The 18,969-nt window shown below is 34.3% G+C and overlaps 1 protein-coding gene across 2 annotated transcripts in view; it reads left to right on the plus strand.

The window, feature by feature from the left end:
- LOC126978875 (triple functional domain protein) overlaps positions 1-18,969 on the plus strand; it is a 187,012-nt gene that overhangs the window by 135,275 nt on the left and 32,768 nt on the right. For both annotated transcript variants that reach the window (XM_050827991.1, XM_050827992.1), the window contains 3 exons: positions 8,943-9,021; positions 15,266-15,386; positions 17,433-17,561. In XM_050827991.1, the coding sequence (XP_050683948.1) occupies positions 8,943-9,021; positions 15,266-15,386; positions 17,433-17,561 (329 nt within the window). The remainder of the gene's footprint in view (positions 1-8,942; positions 9,022-15,265; positions 15,387-17,432; positions 17,562-18,969) is intronic.

Below are 18,969 nucleotides of genomic sequence, written 5' to 3' on the forward strand. Positions count from 1 at the left end.
GTAAATTGTTTGGTTAATACATTTTATATTTATTCATTCCGGCGTGTCCGTAGCCTTTGTATGTTAAGTATAGTAAGGTATGGGTATGGGTATCACAACGGCGCCTATTTTTGCCGTGAAACAGTAATGTGTAAACACTATTGTGTTTCGGTCCGAAGGGCGCCGCAGCTAGTAAAATTACTGGGCAAATGAGACATAGCATCTCATGTCACAAGGTGACGAGCGAAATTGTATTGTAATGTAATGAGCAGGGCGTATCAATTACCATCAACTGATCGTTCTGCTCATATCGTCCCTTATTTTCATAAAAAAAATTGCATGTTTAATAGCATAAAGATATCACCAACTCTTGGCGTAATTTTTAAAATAAATAACAGGAACGCATATCTTTAATAGAATATCATCGCTAAATAACTTACCTACAGGCTTACTCTTAGGCTTAAAAGAGACTATTACCTCTTTTACGCCTAAGAGACAGTGTTAAGAGCAGATTCATGTGGCGAAAACACAAATGAGATAATTTATTCATCCTGTGTGTTCGATTACCTCAACTTTCATTGAGGCGCGCTATTGTTTGTAACATTTTTATTTTTGGCATGATTCCATTATTCAGGAAACTCTGGTACCGCTCAACATTTGGTAGATGAAACGCACTTTTTTCGATACAATTAATAAAATTTAAAGATATTCTGAACATGTACGTTAGAGATTTTTGCAGAATAACTGAAAAAAGCGATACATAAGTAACACAACATAAAATATCACTTTGTAATTTATGTTTGTTCGTATTGTACGCGGATAAAGTCGTAGACATAAGTAGTGTTCATTATTCCAGTTGCGATTTCATAATATTTGTTTTAATATAAGCAAATATTAGTTAGGGAGGATTTTCCATGAGCTTGGGAGCAAGGTGGGTTCCAGTAAGCAGCAGGCAACGGGAATGCTCTCATTGCGAGCACGCTTCTGTGACGCACATGTTTGGGAATTCAACCTTAACATTGCTACATATGAACGTAGTAAAGGCGTCGATTTAAATATAACTGCGCATCTGTGCGGGTTGCGGTTAGCCCTGCGATCTCTATCACATAGTCTTCTCCATTCACTCGGTTTATATTATACATATGATTTCGTTGATTCGTAACTACTATCTACTACGGCAACAACCGTTGCTATTGTCTTTTACAGCAACTGAATTTTACATTTGTGTCAAATTTGATGAATTGAATCGTTCGCGTAGAACATGTTTGATAATGCGGATGTACAGGTTTCATTTGAATAGGAAGCTCGTTCAGGTGTGAGGAGTTAAAAAGGTCATTCGTGTGAACAATGTTAAGGGCAACGTTTTAACTGGGCGGCATCGGCTTGGTTGAGTACGAGGCCTTCAAATAATACCCGCTCGGTATATGAACACGCCACTTTTGCTTTTCGTATCGATTAGCAAGACATTATAGTCGTTGTGTTATGTAAATGCCTTTTAACAATTATCTACGTATTAATATTAGTTTAGCATCGAATGTGAACAAGTTTTATAGTAGGTACTCTTTTAGAATCATTGCAAAGAGATGATTAAAAGTTGAACAGTCTCTCGTGATTTTTTTGCGGATTGAAAACTCGAATTTGAACATTAAATAAAAATAATTGAATTTATATGATAATAATATTACTTGAGGACTTACTTTTACTTCCACGTACTTTTAAAGTAACACTTATGAATGTCAAAGCTGTTATCAGTCGAAGTAGGACACAGCCGTGCTATTATTTTCTCTCGTGACACATTTGAGGTTATTTCCCTATGTTACTTCTCTGTTGTTAAAACTATATATTGACTGGGTATATTGCCGATATACCTAATAATTATACCTTACGACGATTTATGGCGAGAATATTCTTTAATTTGTCACTGACACACTCATTTCTATGCTCTAAAAACAGGTTTCACTCCGGGAGTGCCGGCAGAAGTGAATACTTGAGCATTACGTTGTGCATTTTTGAATATTTTGGAATGGATAGGAAATAATTTCGCACGAATTGCTTTATGTATCAGTATAAAAGTACATATGGTTAAATAAAATATTCATTTATTGTGATATTGTACACAAAAATTACAATTTATATTACATTAAAAATTTAACACTTCAGAACTATTACAATTATTTTACATTAAAAAGTTTATCTCTCAGAATGATCAACTTTCATCTATAATTTCAACGACTCTTATGAATTTTTGTTCTGGTCACGTGTCCTGAGCAGAGTTTAACATTTTATACCCAATCCCAACAAAAGTTCTCAACGCCGCTAAAGAAGTTATCACTTCAACAATTCTAGGCCTCTAGTAGTGTCATAATTCAAATTTGGAATTCAAGTTAGCGTTTATACTACAAAGGAAGTAAATAGTTAACAATCCCGGTATCTAATTATTGATTAAAATTAATAGACACAATGTGTGAAAGGCTTTAATAAAATCAATAGCTCACACACAAGGACTACCCACGAATAAAATATGGGAATAACCAGCAAAAAGAAAATGTGCGTCCAGAAACCATTGCTGTAAATGTTTTTTTCGCCAATCGGTCATCACTAATTGTCTCGATTTGTCTTCTCTATTTTTACAATCAAGCCAGACATAATAATCGTTTACCTTACAAAAGGACCGCATCGACAACCCATTTGCTTAATATTTTCATGACATTTTATTGTCAATGAAACATTTCTCATTTCAGCAAACATAATCAGTGTAGCTAGGTGATTAATATTTACTTGTTCGCACGCCATGCTCATTTACATAGGAATAGGAAGTCAAACGAGCTAGCGAACCTGACTTCAACTAGAAATAGTTTAATAGAACGGCGTTATATTTTCATTCGTGTCTAATATCGTATTTTTTCAAGAAAGACAATTTAAATTACTAAATCGAAAATCTATCCAAATCTAAATTTGATCATTAGCTAAAACTAATTTCCGAGATACTTCGTAAGAAATAAAAATATATACTTGTGCCTACAACCGACCGGATTACCGCCAAAATAAATAAATAATAATAAAAACCTTCAATATAGTTAGAGCCGATTTCGAGTTACGCGAATATATTATTATACCTGCATGAATTTCTCTTTTAAATATAATAAAAAGGTCGGGGGATTAGTCTGTTCGCATAAAGTATGTATACAGTTGTCCTTAGACCTTTTTAGTACGTAAAGACCTTTTATGGCTGTACTATATCTACCTGGCTGGTTTTGATAATAATAAAAAGGTTACATTAAAAAAAAAACTTTGTAAAATGTTGTTTCCCCAATTTTTCATGATTTTCTTTTGTCAAAAAAAAGGAATCTAATAAAGAAACTCGTTAGGTTAATAATTTATATTACAAAAAAGGAATAATGCAACGCCAGCCTCGAAGAAATTATGAAATGAAATGCATGAAATATATTTTCAAGGTGATCCACACGGTGATATACACCGTGCTTTTTATTTTAAAAAGAAAGGTGTATGCCAGTCGACTTTCGCGTAAGCGTTACTCAAATCTCGGGGCGGCGTGGGCGTGGACATTCGCGTCTCCCGCAAACGTCATCAGACAAACAGAAAGGCGGTCCACCAGCTATTTGATCGTCATACATTTAAACTTACTCCTAGAGAGTCTACTCTCTAACTATAAACACATAAATCTTCTGATGCCATCATTATGAATATCACTGTGTACTTTTCATGTTATTAATGCGTAGAAACGTTGGAGTGCCTCATGCCTGTATAATCTGTGCGATTACTCACTTTGACAAATAAATTTTCACAAGAATATCGAGTGGCTCGAGGGAAATCTCTTATGAAAAATATGGAACAGAAGTATGAGAAAACGTCTTAAGGTGTTATTTGTGCAACACCCACATGTATGTATACATGTGGGTGTTGAATGAGACTGAGTTATCACACTCGGCTTGTAACTGCGCGGGTAAAGTCGGCTCGACACAATTATAATTCTGTATATTGTAAATGTACATCCTACTTGATGAAGTTCTCACTTCTGTTTTTTGGTATGGCACACACTGTTGTATGTATTGATAATGGAATTAAGGCACTGTTTTGGATAATATACTGTCATGGAGGAATATTCGTAGGATTCCGAATATTAAAAAGATCTATTCGATAGATCTATCATTTAGTGGTACGTCTGTCTATGAAGAAAATTTTCCTCTGGAATGGATACGAGAAAGATATAGCCATTACACTAATTGTAAAACCTGTAAAGTTTACTTGCGAAGTGTAGAGAGACCCAATGAATAGTATCGTATAATCTGACGAGTAGCAAACCTCACAGCGTATGTTATAAAAGACCGTTATTTCATTTAAATTAGATCCTTTTTGGGAATGTGAACGCAGACTCCTATTCCGCCTCCAACCATTTTGATAGAAAATTTGATTTTGTAGCATATCGTTTAATTGAAACTTTTTATTGTTATTATTTCAACAGTTATATATAAGCCTCGGTTCCGTTTACAGATTTTTATTCAGTACAAAATAAAATAAGCGATGAAAACATATCTCGATACCGATTTTAATGGTCTTGTTCATACGTCGGTGCTATCATATTTACAGCAATTTGATCTAACCAAATAAATGTATAAAATTTTATAGATTTAATTCGTGGGGCCTTTGTTCGTTATTTTCTTTAAATGGTGGGCTATTTCTCAGTTTAATTCCCATTATCAAGTCCAGCCGTTTCTGTTATTAGTTATTAGCAAAGACAGAGAGTCAAAAATTTGGGAAATTGCTTTTCTGGTATGTCTCTCACGTAAATTTCATATGATTTTATTAGACATATATTTATTTTACAAAAATACTTGCTTCTGTGCGCAGCTAAGCAGATGTGCTGAGTGTGAGGGTACTATATAGGACACTGATACGTAATGCACGAAAATGTATTGTTCTCTCTGTTTTCATAATTGTGCATACAAGAGGGAACAACATGTAATTGAGACCGGTGAGGTAATATGTACTTCATACTAACTCATTTATTATTTCTTTTTTTAAAAATTGGATATTTGAAATCATCGTATTGAACGTCAAAATATACCACCCGTTCAAATATATATATCGCATATCTGAGAAGAATGGGCCTAACAAACTATTCTGAACAAGTTTATGCCTCAACTTGATGCCAGCGCCAACATTACTTCAATGTTAATATTTTATTATTATTATGAAGACCTCTTGTTTTACTTGCGTTTTGGGAGTTATTAAAAAAATATCTGAATGTACACGAATATTTAAACGAAACCCAGCACACATTTGTGCGTGTTATAGCTACAGACGCTTAGCACAGATTAAGTGAATTATCTACAGCTGTCCACAGCTCGCGTTACAAGCAATCAGGGTGAGAGGTCTTCTCTAGTAGGTACTTAGTACATATTGAAATGGTTAAGACGCCTTCTGGGATTGAGCCGTGAGTGCAATTCACATCTGCATCTTGTACGTGTACATGTAGCAGCTACCCTCCCCACTAAACTAATAATTAATTCAAAGTATCAAATGCTTAATGCACACATATTTGTTGTAAACTGGAACTACTACGAAGCTATCCTAAATTGCTGTTTACAAACATACAATTCCGATGGATTCCTTGTCGCAAGCTTGCGTCACTGTTTTAAATTAAAAAAGCATGGCGGTCTACTTTCATCTCAGTACCAATGGCCCATTGCATAAAGTTACTATATACTAGAATGTAGACAAACAAGGCAAGAGAAGAACATAGGAAGGGAAACCGATTTTTTAGTTAAGCGGGCTGTCAGGTTATCTATACGCATAGTATATTCGAAGTCTCTGATCCAACTGATCCAATGAAATAAGTATATAGTATTGGATTTTTTATATGAACATTAACAAATCATATAATGTAGGGTATAAATGTATTGTAGGAGTTGGAATAACAATTGGGATACGCGCCAACTGGTTTCGCACGTTATGTTCAATTCAAATAGATACAAATAGAATTCCGATCTGATAATCGCTACGCTTTTACCCGACGTGGTTCGGTCAAATGTTGCGTATCAAAGGAAAGGGGAATGAGCAATGCGGCTTTCATCGCGAAATTAGTTACATCCGATTTACCTTGAAAATTGTTTCGTCCGCGGTGCATCGGCTACGTTGAACGTCTGTATCGTTTTTTAATGTGCTAATCACTAGTCGGTACATATAACAAAATCTTTAGCGTGCTTTGTTTGTACATACAATATTAAAAATTAATACTCATTTAACTCGTGTAAACGAGGCCAAAAATTACTTTCAGAATTTCCGTCTATGAGTTTTTAGTATGTGCGTTAGAGCACGCTTATCTCAGAAACGGCTTAACCAATTTCACTTATGTATTGATTTAAATAATCGACGCCAGTCTTTAAAATAATAACGCGCTTCGGTCGAATGTGCTGAAAATTTTGTTTACTGTAGTTTGCAAAGGCATAATTGCATGTTAAACCCAAAAAAATGTCCGCTATTTCTAACTGCCCTAATGCCACCTAAATTTAATCTACGAGGGCGTGTATTTTTTTTATCCTAGAGGACACATGGAAGAGTAGAAATTGATGTGGTAGTTTAATAAATAGTGAAAAAAATTACACCTTTGTTGTCTAACACACTTGCTAGTCTGCTGTACCTCTGGTTGTAACGAGCGTATACTTATATGTGAGCTCTCTGTTGTATTTGTATTGCTGCAAGCAAAATATAGCCCACACATATCTGGTATTCTATGACCGCGGGAATTGCAAAACTGTCTACAGTATTACCATTGCCTAATACTACACGACAACTTATTATTATGATTTATCACCAGTCAGGAAACACACCACGATTTACGACTTTTTAAGCCTCTAGTATTGCCAGTACCGATGGACATTCACTTAATGCGAGGACCATTTGCCCCATTGCCCGTCTAATATAAAAAAAACGTACGATGCACATTTTTATGGCACAGCGGGTGTTTGACATTAGTATACTCACCAAAAATAAATATTTTCATTGTATTTTAAGTCTTTCGCGCCCTTGACTTTTTTAAAATTTTATTTAAGAAATTAATCACCCTTCTGCGCCTTATACCAAGAGTTAATGCAAAGTGATTCAACTTTCAATATTTAGAAGTAATTCAGATGTAACAGAGGTCACAAAGATAAAATGTATTCGCGCATAAACTCTCACTTTCAGGTCAGTTAACAATGAAGAATGAAATCGTCTATTTAACTTGTAAGCGGAGCATAAAAAGCCAATAAATATGAATTCCTGCGTTCTATATTTTTTATGTCAGCCATCACTTGATGGTAGTTGGTGGGCCACGTCCATTGCATAATTAATAACACGTATTACTACGTACGTACTAAACTTAATAGTTCATGGAATAATCTTCTTGCATCAGATTGTTGTAGGTAGGCATTTTTGTAGGTTTTGAGGATCGTCATGTGACCCGTAAGGCCGTTTATAAAAGTATGTTTTACTAACAATAGCATTTACACCCAGACATGGAAAAATACCCAATACCTATCGTAACATGGCGCTCACAGAACGTAGACACCTATGTGGTGCCTATACCACTCAAGTTTTAGATTAGGGCTACAATTTTATGCACTTAGAATCTTCAGATTGTCTATTCAATCAGTCCTATGCGCGTAAAATCCTCTAGAAGTCCGTACCGTCTTCTCGGGATGTGATTGTAGTGGCCAAGTATGTTTCCACATTGTGTATCCAGCCTCTCGCATTCCAGGACTACGTGAACGATGATAGTTTATTTGGATGACAGACTCTCCCTCTGCTAAGGAAGCAATGGGTGATACCTATAGCTGTATGTGTCTGTTCAGAGAGCAGTGCCCTGTTAAATTATTTCTGTATTATATTTGCAACAGAAGCATAAAGTATATATTATCTATAAAATTTTATTCTATTCTATGTAATAGTCGGAAAATAAGCAATTAATTTAACAATATTATTGTTTAATAGTTAATAATTAGTTAATAGGTGAATGGTGATTATACTCTTCTTCCGTGATTATTGTGTTAATTGTTCAGCGTAATTTCAATAAGGTGAGGTCAGTTTTCGTTGTTGTGTCCAATAATCTATTTGACTGTGTTCTGGAGATATTGCGAATAGAATGAGTGCGAGGCACGCACAGTCCCTACGATCTAATTAACAGTTACTATACCGTCGGCCAGTGATAGTCTACATTATTAGTTGGTTATCAGTTGTCATCCGATGTCGACCGGCGATGCTCGACAATAGAACAGTTTGTTTGACTGTGTTTAATTAGTGCATCCCGAAGTTTTGTGTATTGTTACGTGGGAATTGCGAGCTCGTAATATGCTGTTTCAATTTATAAGGAAACGCAAGAATCGTTACGGAAATAATTTCGCAACTACAGGTCGGCTGTATTTTTTAAATGTTAATACATTTTATAAAATCATTTTTATTCGGAATGGTGAAGGAATATCAACAATTGAGCATGGTATTGTTGGTTTACAAACAATTGTAATTTGCATTAGTGCGATACATGTATGCGCTAATCATCTCATACGATTGTGTGTTTTTGTTCGTCCTTATTCTTGTATAATATTGTCTGCATCAATAATTATGTTTATTTGGCTCAGACCAGTTGATAGCTCTGTAATATAACATTTTGGTCTATAATTATTCCCAGAGTTGATTTTCATTTTGTTAATAAATAAAGCTAATTTATGTTTTAGTGAGTAGCACTGATGTATATAATTTTCGATCAGGTGAATGTCGTACTCGTATTGTTAGTTTTTATGAAGTGAAGACTATTTATGTGCGCCAAGCTCTTTCCAATAAATTTCCAAAAATATATAATATTACTAGAATATGATGAAATGATGATGTCATTTCTTGATGGTAATATAAGTTCCATAGTGAATAATATATATTATATATACTATAACGAATATGTTTGTCCACAGAGGCGTCGTCGTCGGATCCTGGTGCGACCGTCACTGTGTCCAGTCCTGGACCCGGGAAACACCGCAAGGGGATCATTCCGTAAGTGCGACTTTACAAAAGCAAGTTATTTCATATTAAGATTATTGCTTTGAAAATATGAGTGTTAAAAAAGCGATTCAGACGCCAAAGAAACACACTAAAATGATTTTGTAAATGATGAATGAGATTCTTTCTCTTTCTCATATAGTAGACGCATTAGTTACCTAGCGACTTAAAGTAACACATTATTGTGTTGTTACAGATTATTTTTAGTTAACCTCAATTGTCTTCGTAATTATTTATATTTTATGTAAAATTTAACTTATCAAATATATATTAATACACTTCACTGTGCTTAAAATCTCTGCTGCCCTTTTCAAAACATAAATTTATAGAATTAAATTTTATGTATCAGTTATTATGTCACAACTGTCATCGTGTTGCTGTTTTGGCCAATTAACAAAAAAAATGCCATCGCTTTAAATCTACGAAAATGTTAGTTCTTGTTACTATGATCAAAACACGTTATACATATAATTAATAAAAACCTGAAGTAAGTATTATAACATAATATTAACGGAGTTAGGCATTTCGCAACTGTATCGAAAACTTTTAGCAAAAGCCAAGTCAGTTGTCAGCCAGAATTGGCAATGAACGATGAACTACAAGTTTGGCCTTTAACCCGCTGCCCTTTTACACACTTGAAAGTACAAATGAACGTGTATTACGTTGTTTTAATTGTGAATGCCCTTATCGGGTTGTATCTGGAACGAATGATTCGTAGTCATTTGCCATTAGCCATCTCTTATCTCCGGTGTTCGTTATCTAATTCCTTAGGTGACATTAGGTTTAGTCACTGTGTGTCAGTGGCGCGCACGCCTCCCGTCTGCGTCGAGACAAACATATCAAACAATGTTCCAAGATCGCGAGACTCGTAGTCGGAAATGTTTAACCGGGTGTTGGTGTCGCATTATCAGGTGTTATTTCAGTAATCCCATATCTATAATGTCGTTTTATGAATGTGTTCGGCCACGAGGTCGTGTTACTTAATAATATTGTTATGTACAAATAAATAAGTATAAATTAAAAATTACAATAATTGTGGTTAACGTTCGTTTCAACAAGAGTGGGATTGTCAGGTATGAATCAGAATGGCAGGTGACAAAATTCAATAGTAAACTATCAAAGAGGTAATATTTCTCTGAAATTAATTTGGAATTTAAAAATATTTGTATGAATTATGTTCGATATACGACCTATGTAAAGGTGTCTTCTCGTATTGTTAAATTGTCATAATTTTGCGTCTGCGTCGATAGACTTCTTGTTATTAATCTAGGTAACCGTTGTGTATTAACCATAGGACTGCACTTTCATATTTACATAATATTAAAGACGGACAAGTTTGTATCGTGTTCTCTGTGTGTATTCAATTTGATTAGACAACACTAATATTGCCGAGGTTTGATAAATACTTGACAACCGTTGGATATGTTACATAAATATAAAGGGACCAAAAATATTTAATTACAATTCAACTTTACTTGGACTGCTTAACAAAATAAACAAACAAGACAAATATTTCATAATCATCATTTCCTCTTGTACATATTTTACTTAATATCACTCCTTTTGTTTGTCTTATCGTAATGTTCCTAATGGCATGTAATTAATAAAATTCTTCATATTAATTTTTAATCACATCGTTAGTCTACAATTCGGTAGAGCGCGGCCGCTGGTCATCATTAAATGGATGCGTCATACCGCGCGTTTGCATTTGGACGATTGGCCCGCTGACAAGAGCCATGGGATTAATTGACATGCAATGTTATAATAAGAATTCGTTCGTCGTTTATAGATGTCGTTGCAGCGAGACCACAGGTCTGTCAGTAGCTGATACGTAGTCCGTTCAGTGCAGCGCCCATGTTCTGGGTCGCGTTTCCTGTCTCGGTGTCGCAGTGGCGCGCGTCGAGTACCGCGGCACGTCTCCCCGACTAGATTACAATATTATCGCAATCTTGACGATTGATAGTGGCGACCCTACCCGCCTAACTCGCTCACTTCGACCACGGTATCGCGATAACGGCTCTCTATTCGTAGATATCACTTAATATTTGCAATTGTTGTATACCACTACACGTACACACACGCAAACTGTCGGAATCCTGTTATGTGCTTTACAATTTGTGAATTGAATTATGTGGAGTCAAATTGCATTAGCGACGTAAGTTTCATCTCATGCCGTGTAACACTCTCTCAATTATATCATTTCAATTAACACTCGACTCAATATTACGCTTAGACTTGTTTTGAACTTGCTGTAATTGTCGAAGAAAATATATCTTCTTGACTACGTCGCGTGTTATGTGGCATAATATTTTGTTAAATGTCACTAAGGGCTAATTTTTCAATTCGCAATTTATCGGTGTGGTAACTTACGAAATGATAAATTGATCTGTTCAGTCATCAATTGAATAAAAATTATATGCTAGCTTAGACCAATATTCAAAACTGAGTATTATGTTTAGACACACCAAAGCATATTTTTTTAAATTTCGTGTTCTGATATGTAACTCATTGTACAGCTACTCACGTTATGTATGAGCACCAGTTAATGGAGTCAATAAGCAATTACTAAAGAAATATCTACCACCACCGAGGAGAACACCATTACTATCCAGTTGGATATTGGCGGGAGAATTTTAAATGAGAAAGGAATTTAATTATCAAAAAGAACCTGGCCACCGTGTCATTAATATTTTGAAACATTAAATTATTAAATGGCTTGAACATTTAACATGAAATATGATTTCCTGTTTCTATAATCTTCTGCTGAGTTTCCTCCGGGAGAAAATATTTTTAATAAACTTCATTTATATCAGACATAGTCAGATAAGCCTTATATGAGATTTAAAGTGGCAGATAATAGCTCTGATAGTGGTTATGTTCCACTGATAACTCTCATCCGACCGTTGACAAATTAAAAACGAAGCTACCAGAGGAATAAACATTAGCTGAATGCTTATCTGAAGAATGAAAAATCGGCCCTTAATATTTTAATGTCTTATCAGCATGGAAAGATAATGGAAAGATAGCACAATATTATATTAAAACAGTTACATAATAAATGAAACACAACGTGACCAACTTTTTTTGTGTTTTATTTTGTTATTTACTGTCCATGAAAAAAATCTACATAACATATTGTCGCCAATATGTCTGCTTCTATTTTATGCTAGTACCACTTCATAATGCACATACAGGACAGTGCCAATTGCAGTAATTGCACAATATTGTTTGTTAGAAGTAAAAAGTTCGTCCAATAACTCTGACCTGTTCCGTTTTCTATCCTGTTGTTTTATATGTACTTGTAAATTAATATGATTGTGAGATATCTGCTGGTATCTTGCTGGGTGTAAATAATTAATTTCGTTTTCTTATCGAATAGCGCAACCAATTTTAGCCATCTTGTGTATTTGAGAGTCGTTTCATTTTATTATTCCGTAAGGGGCACATTCCATGATTGGTGTCTGTGTGCTATAAAACTGTCAAGATTATTTATACGTCCGTAATGCTACTCGAATCCGATAACGACTACGAACGGCAATATTAAATACAGACGAGGGTTTGTACTTTCCAAGAGGACCTGTGTTATATTAAATAATTCAGACCTAAACGGAGCAACGTTGAATTTACATGTTGTTTGGGTCTTCGACAAGAACGAGAGCTTTATGAAGGAGCAATTTACATGAATTTATAAATGTGTGCTTTAAGAGAGAGCAAACGATGTAAAGGCAGAAAAGTTTTGTGATTAAAATTAAGCAAGGATGCTAATTTTATATGTTGACTAAGTACGTCTCACTATAACGATCGAAAATATCTTACTTGATGAGCGCGTTCATTGATTCAATGTGTAGCAATAAGTGTCTGAAATAAGTATTTTATTGAGATCTTTAAAATACTATAGTTGGCTACTGGACGCAGGGGCGTGTATTTTATATAGGCAATTAGGCAGTGCCTATCTCGCTATAAACCTAAATAAATATAGCACTATTGTTAAATTTAATTTATTTTTATTTTGTATAAAATAAAACTTCTATTGAACACCCACTCATAAAATTTTTCCTTACGCTGGATACTAAATGCCTACGGTAAGCAATCTTTGCATATTTCAAAGTTCAACTACGACTAGTTATATCCACAGTACCTACCTTGCTAGAAAACCAATGCACGCCCCTGACTGGACGCATCAAAAACGTCAGTTCGTGTATGATATTACCGTTATTAAAAGAGTGGAAACCTAATGTTCTCTTAAGGGTGTGAAATATGGAGACGTCGGGTTCGAGAGCCATAACTTCTCAAGTTTTAAAATTGGAAAAGAATCTCCTCAAAAGGCTAAGTACGAAAATCGGAATCTGGTTATAAATTATTTCAAGCGATGTTTGATATAGCGTGAGGCGAGGGATATACGCTATCGCGAGCGAGCAGTTACAGTTTACGAGTCGACAATCTCCCCATAAAGCCTGAGAGACTTGCACAAGGCCAGATTGTTATGTTAATCTCTCATGGGCCTGATCTAGTCCCATACCGTTGATATTATGTATCTTCTATAGGTAGCGTTGGTAAGTGATTATACGTGATTAGCATTGGTATGTAACTTTTGTAATCCTTTCAAACATAACAAATAAGACTAAATTTGTATACATAATATTAATATATAACCTACATAATTTCATAATCATGTATGCTGTGACATTTATTAATTCCTCAGATTTTTTCAATACCAACTAAATTATCCCTCTAAATGATAGACAATGACGCGACGTGTACAAAAAATACGAAGGAGTTGACAGACGCTTTTTAATAGACTTACATTATTACGGTAGGAAAAAAGTTTAAAATTTGTCTTTGATTAAAACTTAAAAACGTTTGTTTATGTTACAAACAATATATTAATGTCACTTCAATATTGTAGTAAGTAATGTAACTGTTTATAATTCGCGTAATAAGATATTACATAGACTTTGATGTCGGTGAGGTTAGTAATATTGAGGCGCGAACGTCGCCGCATTGCGGTTGGCCGATAAAGAAATCCACGGATATATTCCAAGTTAAAATGTATATATTTCGTTCACGAACATGAACGACAGACAGCTGTAGGCATATAAAATAGAGATAGTAAGGTTTACTAAATGATAACTAATGCTTCAATTGTTGTGTTGTTAAACTGTAACGAGGCCGTTGCTATACTTGAGATATACAAACCTATCTCTGAACCAACTTATGTTTCGAGACATCATACGATTAATGTTAATTCGTAGCTCTTAAGGAAATGCTCAAGAAACTCAGATTAGGGCTTACTTTAAAAAAATGCTGTTTATTTTTCTCTATCTCCCAACTCTCAAGATGATGTCTTATTTTTGACTACAACACGATAACAATTTTGTTACTCGTTGTTATAATGAACGGGTTGTTCGAAGTAAATTGAAACTTTATAGTTAGTATAACAATGGGATAATTAAGAGATCGGTAGGATATGCAAAAAGTTAGGGGAATAGCGCTTTCATTCGGGTGAAAGGAAATATCGCAAATGAAAATGGAAATTCGATTTAATTTCCAATGCCCGACCCCGTTTCGGGCGTTTTTTTATCCAACCACGGTTTCACAGCGCAGGCCTATTGTATTCACACATGAATTTCAATTTATTTTCCGAACATTTTTATACACATCCTCTCACTGTTGTTACGGCGCAGCGTTCCTGGAACAATTCAACGTTTCGTAGTTTTTGTTCATAATGTATTTATAGATTTATACAATGGGTCAGGTTTTTGTCAATTGTTTGAATTAAATAGACAATCGAGGAGTTGCTTTCCCTAGCCCATGGGCGTTTAAAAAATGTCAGCGAATATTCATAGATCGTGTTGAATAAACATTTATTTTTCAAATATAGCTAGCATGGTTTAACTTGTTAGAAATATATAATAATTTCTACAATTAAATCGGATTCTGAATTCCATGGATTTTGAACAATATTTTTTATTTTTGAGTGATTATTATCCAATCCAATCCACGCTATTTATTTTATTATCATTAATTTATGTAGATGTATGAGAAGCTCACTAGGTTAATGTTCAAAATTACAAAAAAATATATAAGTGTTACAATTACTTATACCACATGAGAAACGCAGATTTTATTAAAAATATTATGTAACTTTATATTCCGTAATAAATAAAAATAAAGAGGCTTCTAAGAACCCCAATATACATACTGTCTATGGAGATATAAACCCGTACATTGCTTTTAGAAGGCGATGGATACCACGTCCAAGCAAGTCGCAAGGAAAGGCTGAGAAGACTCCGGCAGTGGCGAAATCACTCGCTGACAAACCCACCCTGAAGAAGGTACCGTCTGAAAAGAAACTTAAGGTGAGTTTAACATTACTTAATTAAATATACGTGGATATATAACAAGTTTTTAATAAACCTCAGGATATAAAAGTACCTTCAAAAAAGGCGCGTACAACTCCCTTAAAGACCGGCATCGCCCCCGTGACCTATGGTGTTGCATTAGAATGTGTACGGCGGTGATCACTTAACACCTTGCCTCAGTTTCCATAAAAAATTAAATATATATGTATATATTATGTTGTTATTTGAACCATTACAATGGAGACGTGATGGAGGCTATTACAAAGATTCGCTCTCAATGACGGCACTCGACGGCATTGGGAAACAATACAGAAACGAGTTCTTAGCGTAACTCATGAGAACCCAGTTCTTCAAGTAGCTTATTGCTTATAGAGTTGAGATAGCTATAGCGTTTTCACTGTTTAAATTTTTACCTTCAAAATTTTGTATCCGAGTAAATGTTACGCAATTTAGTCGCGAAACTATTTATTACGAATCGTTTATTTTATTTGTTTCGCTTTCCCGTTGAAAGGATAATATTATTATTGTTTGACGATTATTTCGGGTCGTATTATGACTTGCTACGAAACGCATGTTTTGTATTGATTTAATGAGAGTTATTTTTGTATGAAAATAAGGGACGAGACGTGCAGGACGTTCAGCTGATGGTAATTGATACGCCCTGCCCATTACAATGCAATGCTGCTCAGGAACTTGAAAATCTCAAAAACTCTGAGCGGCACTACAATTGCGCCCGTCATCTTGAGACGTAAGATGTTAAGTCTCATTTGCCCAGTAATTTCACTAGCTACGGCGCCCTTCAGACCGAAACACAATAATATTTACAAATTATTGCTTCACGGCAGAAATACGCTGTCTTAAGACATATACCTTCTCTAACTACTTCCATTTTCTGCAATCCAGTGCCACACATTTCGTACTTAAATCGTACCGACTATTGTAGCTTTCATTATCTATAATTTATGCTATTGCAGTCAATCGATGTTCAATCTATTGTGTGATACGAGCCTTCGCCTATATACCGCCTCAGTATGAAAAAGTGAAGTGTAAGATACGAAGCGGGCCTTATTTATTTTTAAATATAATTTCATTACAATAAAATTTATGGAATAATACTCTGGAGGTGATCGCTCCGTTCCCTGGGTGTGATATCATTTACAAATTTATTTACCATTTAGTAACCTTTATAAATAATGAATTAAAATTTCTCTTTTTATTGACGGTGTTTAAGTAGACTTCAATTTGTTTTTATCTGTACTAATATTATAAAGAGTTAAGTTTGTAAGGTTGTAGGAGTTGTGTGAGTTGTGAGTCTGGAACCGATTTTAAAAATTATGAAAATTATGTTACCGGTAGAAAGCCACTTTATTTGTAAGTGTCATAATTATGTAAGATCAAAATTTTAAACTCTTGCATTTAAATTTTATCTTAATCCAACTTCGAGGTCGCAAACTTTAATTTATATTTGAACTAGAAAAAAATTACACTGTTATATATTTGAGATATAGTTTTTCTTATAATCATAAAATATGGATCATAATTTCATTTTAATTCATCTTATCAACGCTGCCGATATGATTTGAATATTGATGGTTTTGAATATTTTGGAACACCATCTAATATTATGGTTACACTAGCAAATACGGACATAATCGCGTTTAACAGTAATTAGAAAAGAATAAATCAAATAGAAAAATGATCGATGTTTTGTTTAATCATTTTTTGAAACTGCCACAAACGTTTGTGACGGACTCACTACGAATAGTTAATTCGCCCATCAAAGGAATAAAGGAATATCCAATCATAGGAAAAACTCATTCAATGGCAAGAGGATTGATAGATCTCGTTGCGGGAACGGTACAAGTAACTTTGTAAATCAACGACAATCATCGACACGACGTATGTAATAAGGCCACCAACGTACAATCAAACTGAGAAGAAGTACATCCGATCACGTGAAACAACAACTTGTTCGTTAATAGCAAATTTAATTAAGACATGACTTTAAATTTGAATGTTGTTAACGGTTGCGTTATTGTGCAGTTGCCTCTGTCCGATAACGGACGAAGCGAGGAACCAGGCGAGGCCAGTGGCGGTGCGGCGGCGGCGCTGGATGAAGTTGAAGACGACTTGGCTGACGTGGAGCTGCCACCACCGATGAAGCCCCTACAGGTGACTAGCGCTATATGTAATCATTTCAACATACTAATATATTCAAGTAAAGCTTATTAATTTAAATACATTAAGTTAACATTTAAATATAACCAAAACAGTTAGCGTTTAAACGTTAACAATGATGGATTATTTAATTTTATTTATAATTTTGTGTACATTAAACAAAAATATGCGTTATAGCTTTAGACTATACATGTGTTGTGTCAGACAATAATATATTTGATAATTTAAATTACATTTTTACATTCAGTCTGGGACTAAAAATAAAGAGTCTCCTATCCTGAGATTTTTTTTTTATTGAAATAATAAAATTGATCACTATTAATCGAAACATAATCGATAAAGAGTGGCATCTTTATGGTACATTAATTTAATAGATCGTAATTAAAATATAACCAATTAAAATCAAATCGAAACAACTCGTCATGTATTGTGTCTATGGTATCATTGACATGCAGTGTGATTTTTTGCGTACTAAGTACCACAGAGTATTTAGGGCTATACTTGAAACAAAATACCTTCACGTAATTCGCAGCAGCAAAGGACATTTGAATTTTATTTCAATCCCATACCGTTGTTTGTATTTTTTTTACGTCAAGTTGAGATACTAATTATATTTCCTCCGTTTTAATCCGCTAAAACTAATACAGTGAGTGCTATTTATTATGAATTAACCACCGAGTACGAAGTAGAGTACCTACCTGTACCTGGAAATTTTGCGAAACTTGAAAGTATCTTATACAAAAGATGTTCAGTATGTTGTTATTACGTCGGATCCTTGTTAGCTCGATTGAGCCATGTTTACATAAATACGATATTAATCCTTATCATTCAGAAATACGTTATTACAATTTCCGAGGCCTTAGCCTATATTATTATTCCCGATATTTTTTTTTTGTATTAACAGTACGTCTGGTTAGCTAGTATTTAAATATGATAAAAATATTGATTGCGGGTGGCTTTTTCACAAAATTTCAAAACAAACACCCGAAAAAAAAACAGATTTATCACAGACTAACTTGACCGTGTCCGTATTTAATTTAGCCTTATGTTGATTTAAGGATTATTTATTAAACAGATGATTCAAAGTTGACGTCACATATCGTCGGATAAAAACCTAACGATTGTCAATCTCTATCTAGGCTTAATTCTTTCGATTGGTATCTAATTGGCCTCTTAAACGAATTAGACCATTGTTTAAAATGACCATTTATGTAATTTTATATATTATAAGTCTTGAAACAATTTTCCAGGCATCGCTATATTTACAGCGATATGTTTTTAGCATATTTTATTTGATTTAAAACAATTTCCTTCCAATAAACGTATTCCAATCCATTACAATTTAGTGAAAAATTTTATTGAACGAACAAACTTTATTCAATTGCCAAACGTATATTCAATA

This window comes from Leptidea sinapis, chromosome Z (assembly GCF_905404315.1).
Source record: "Leptidea sinapis chromosome Z, ilLepSina1.1, whole genome shotgun sequence".
NCBI lineage: Eukaryota > Metazoa > Arthropoda > Insecta > Lepidoptera > Pieridae > Leptidea > Leptidea sinapis.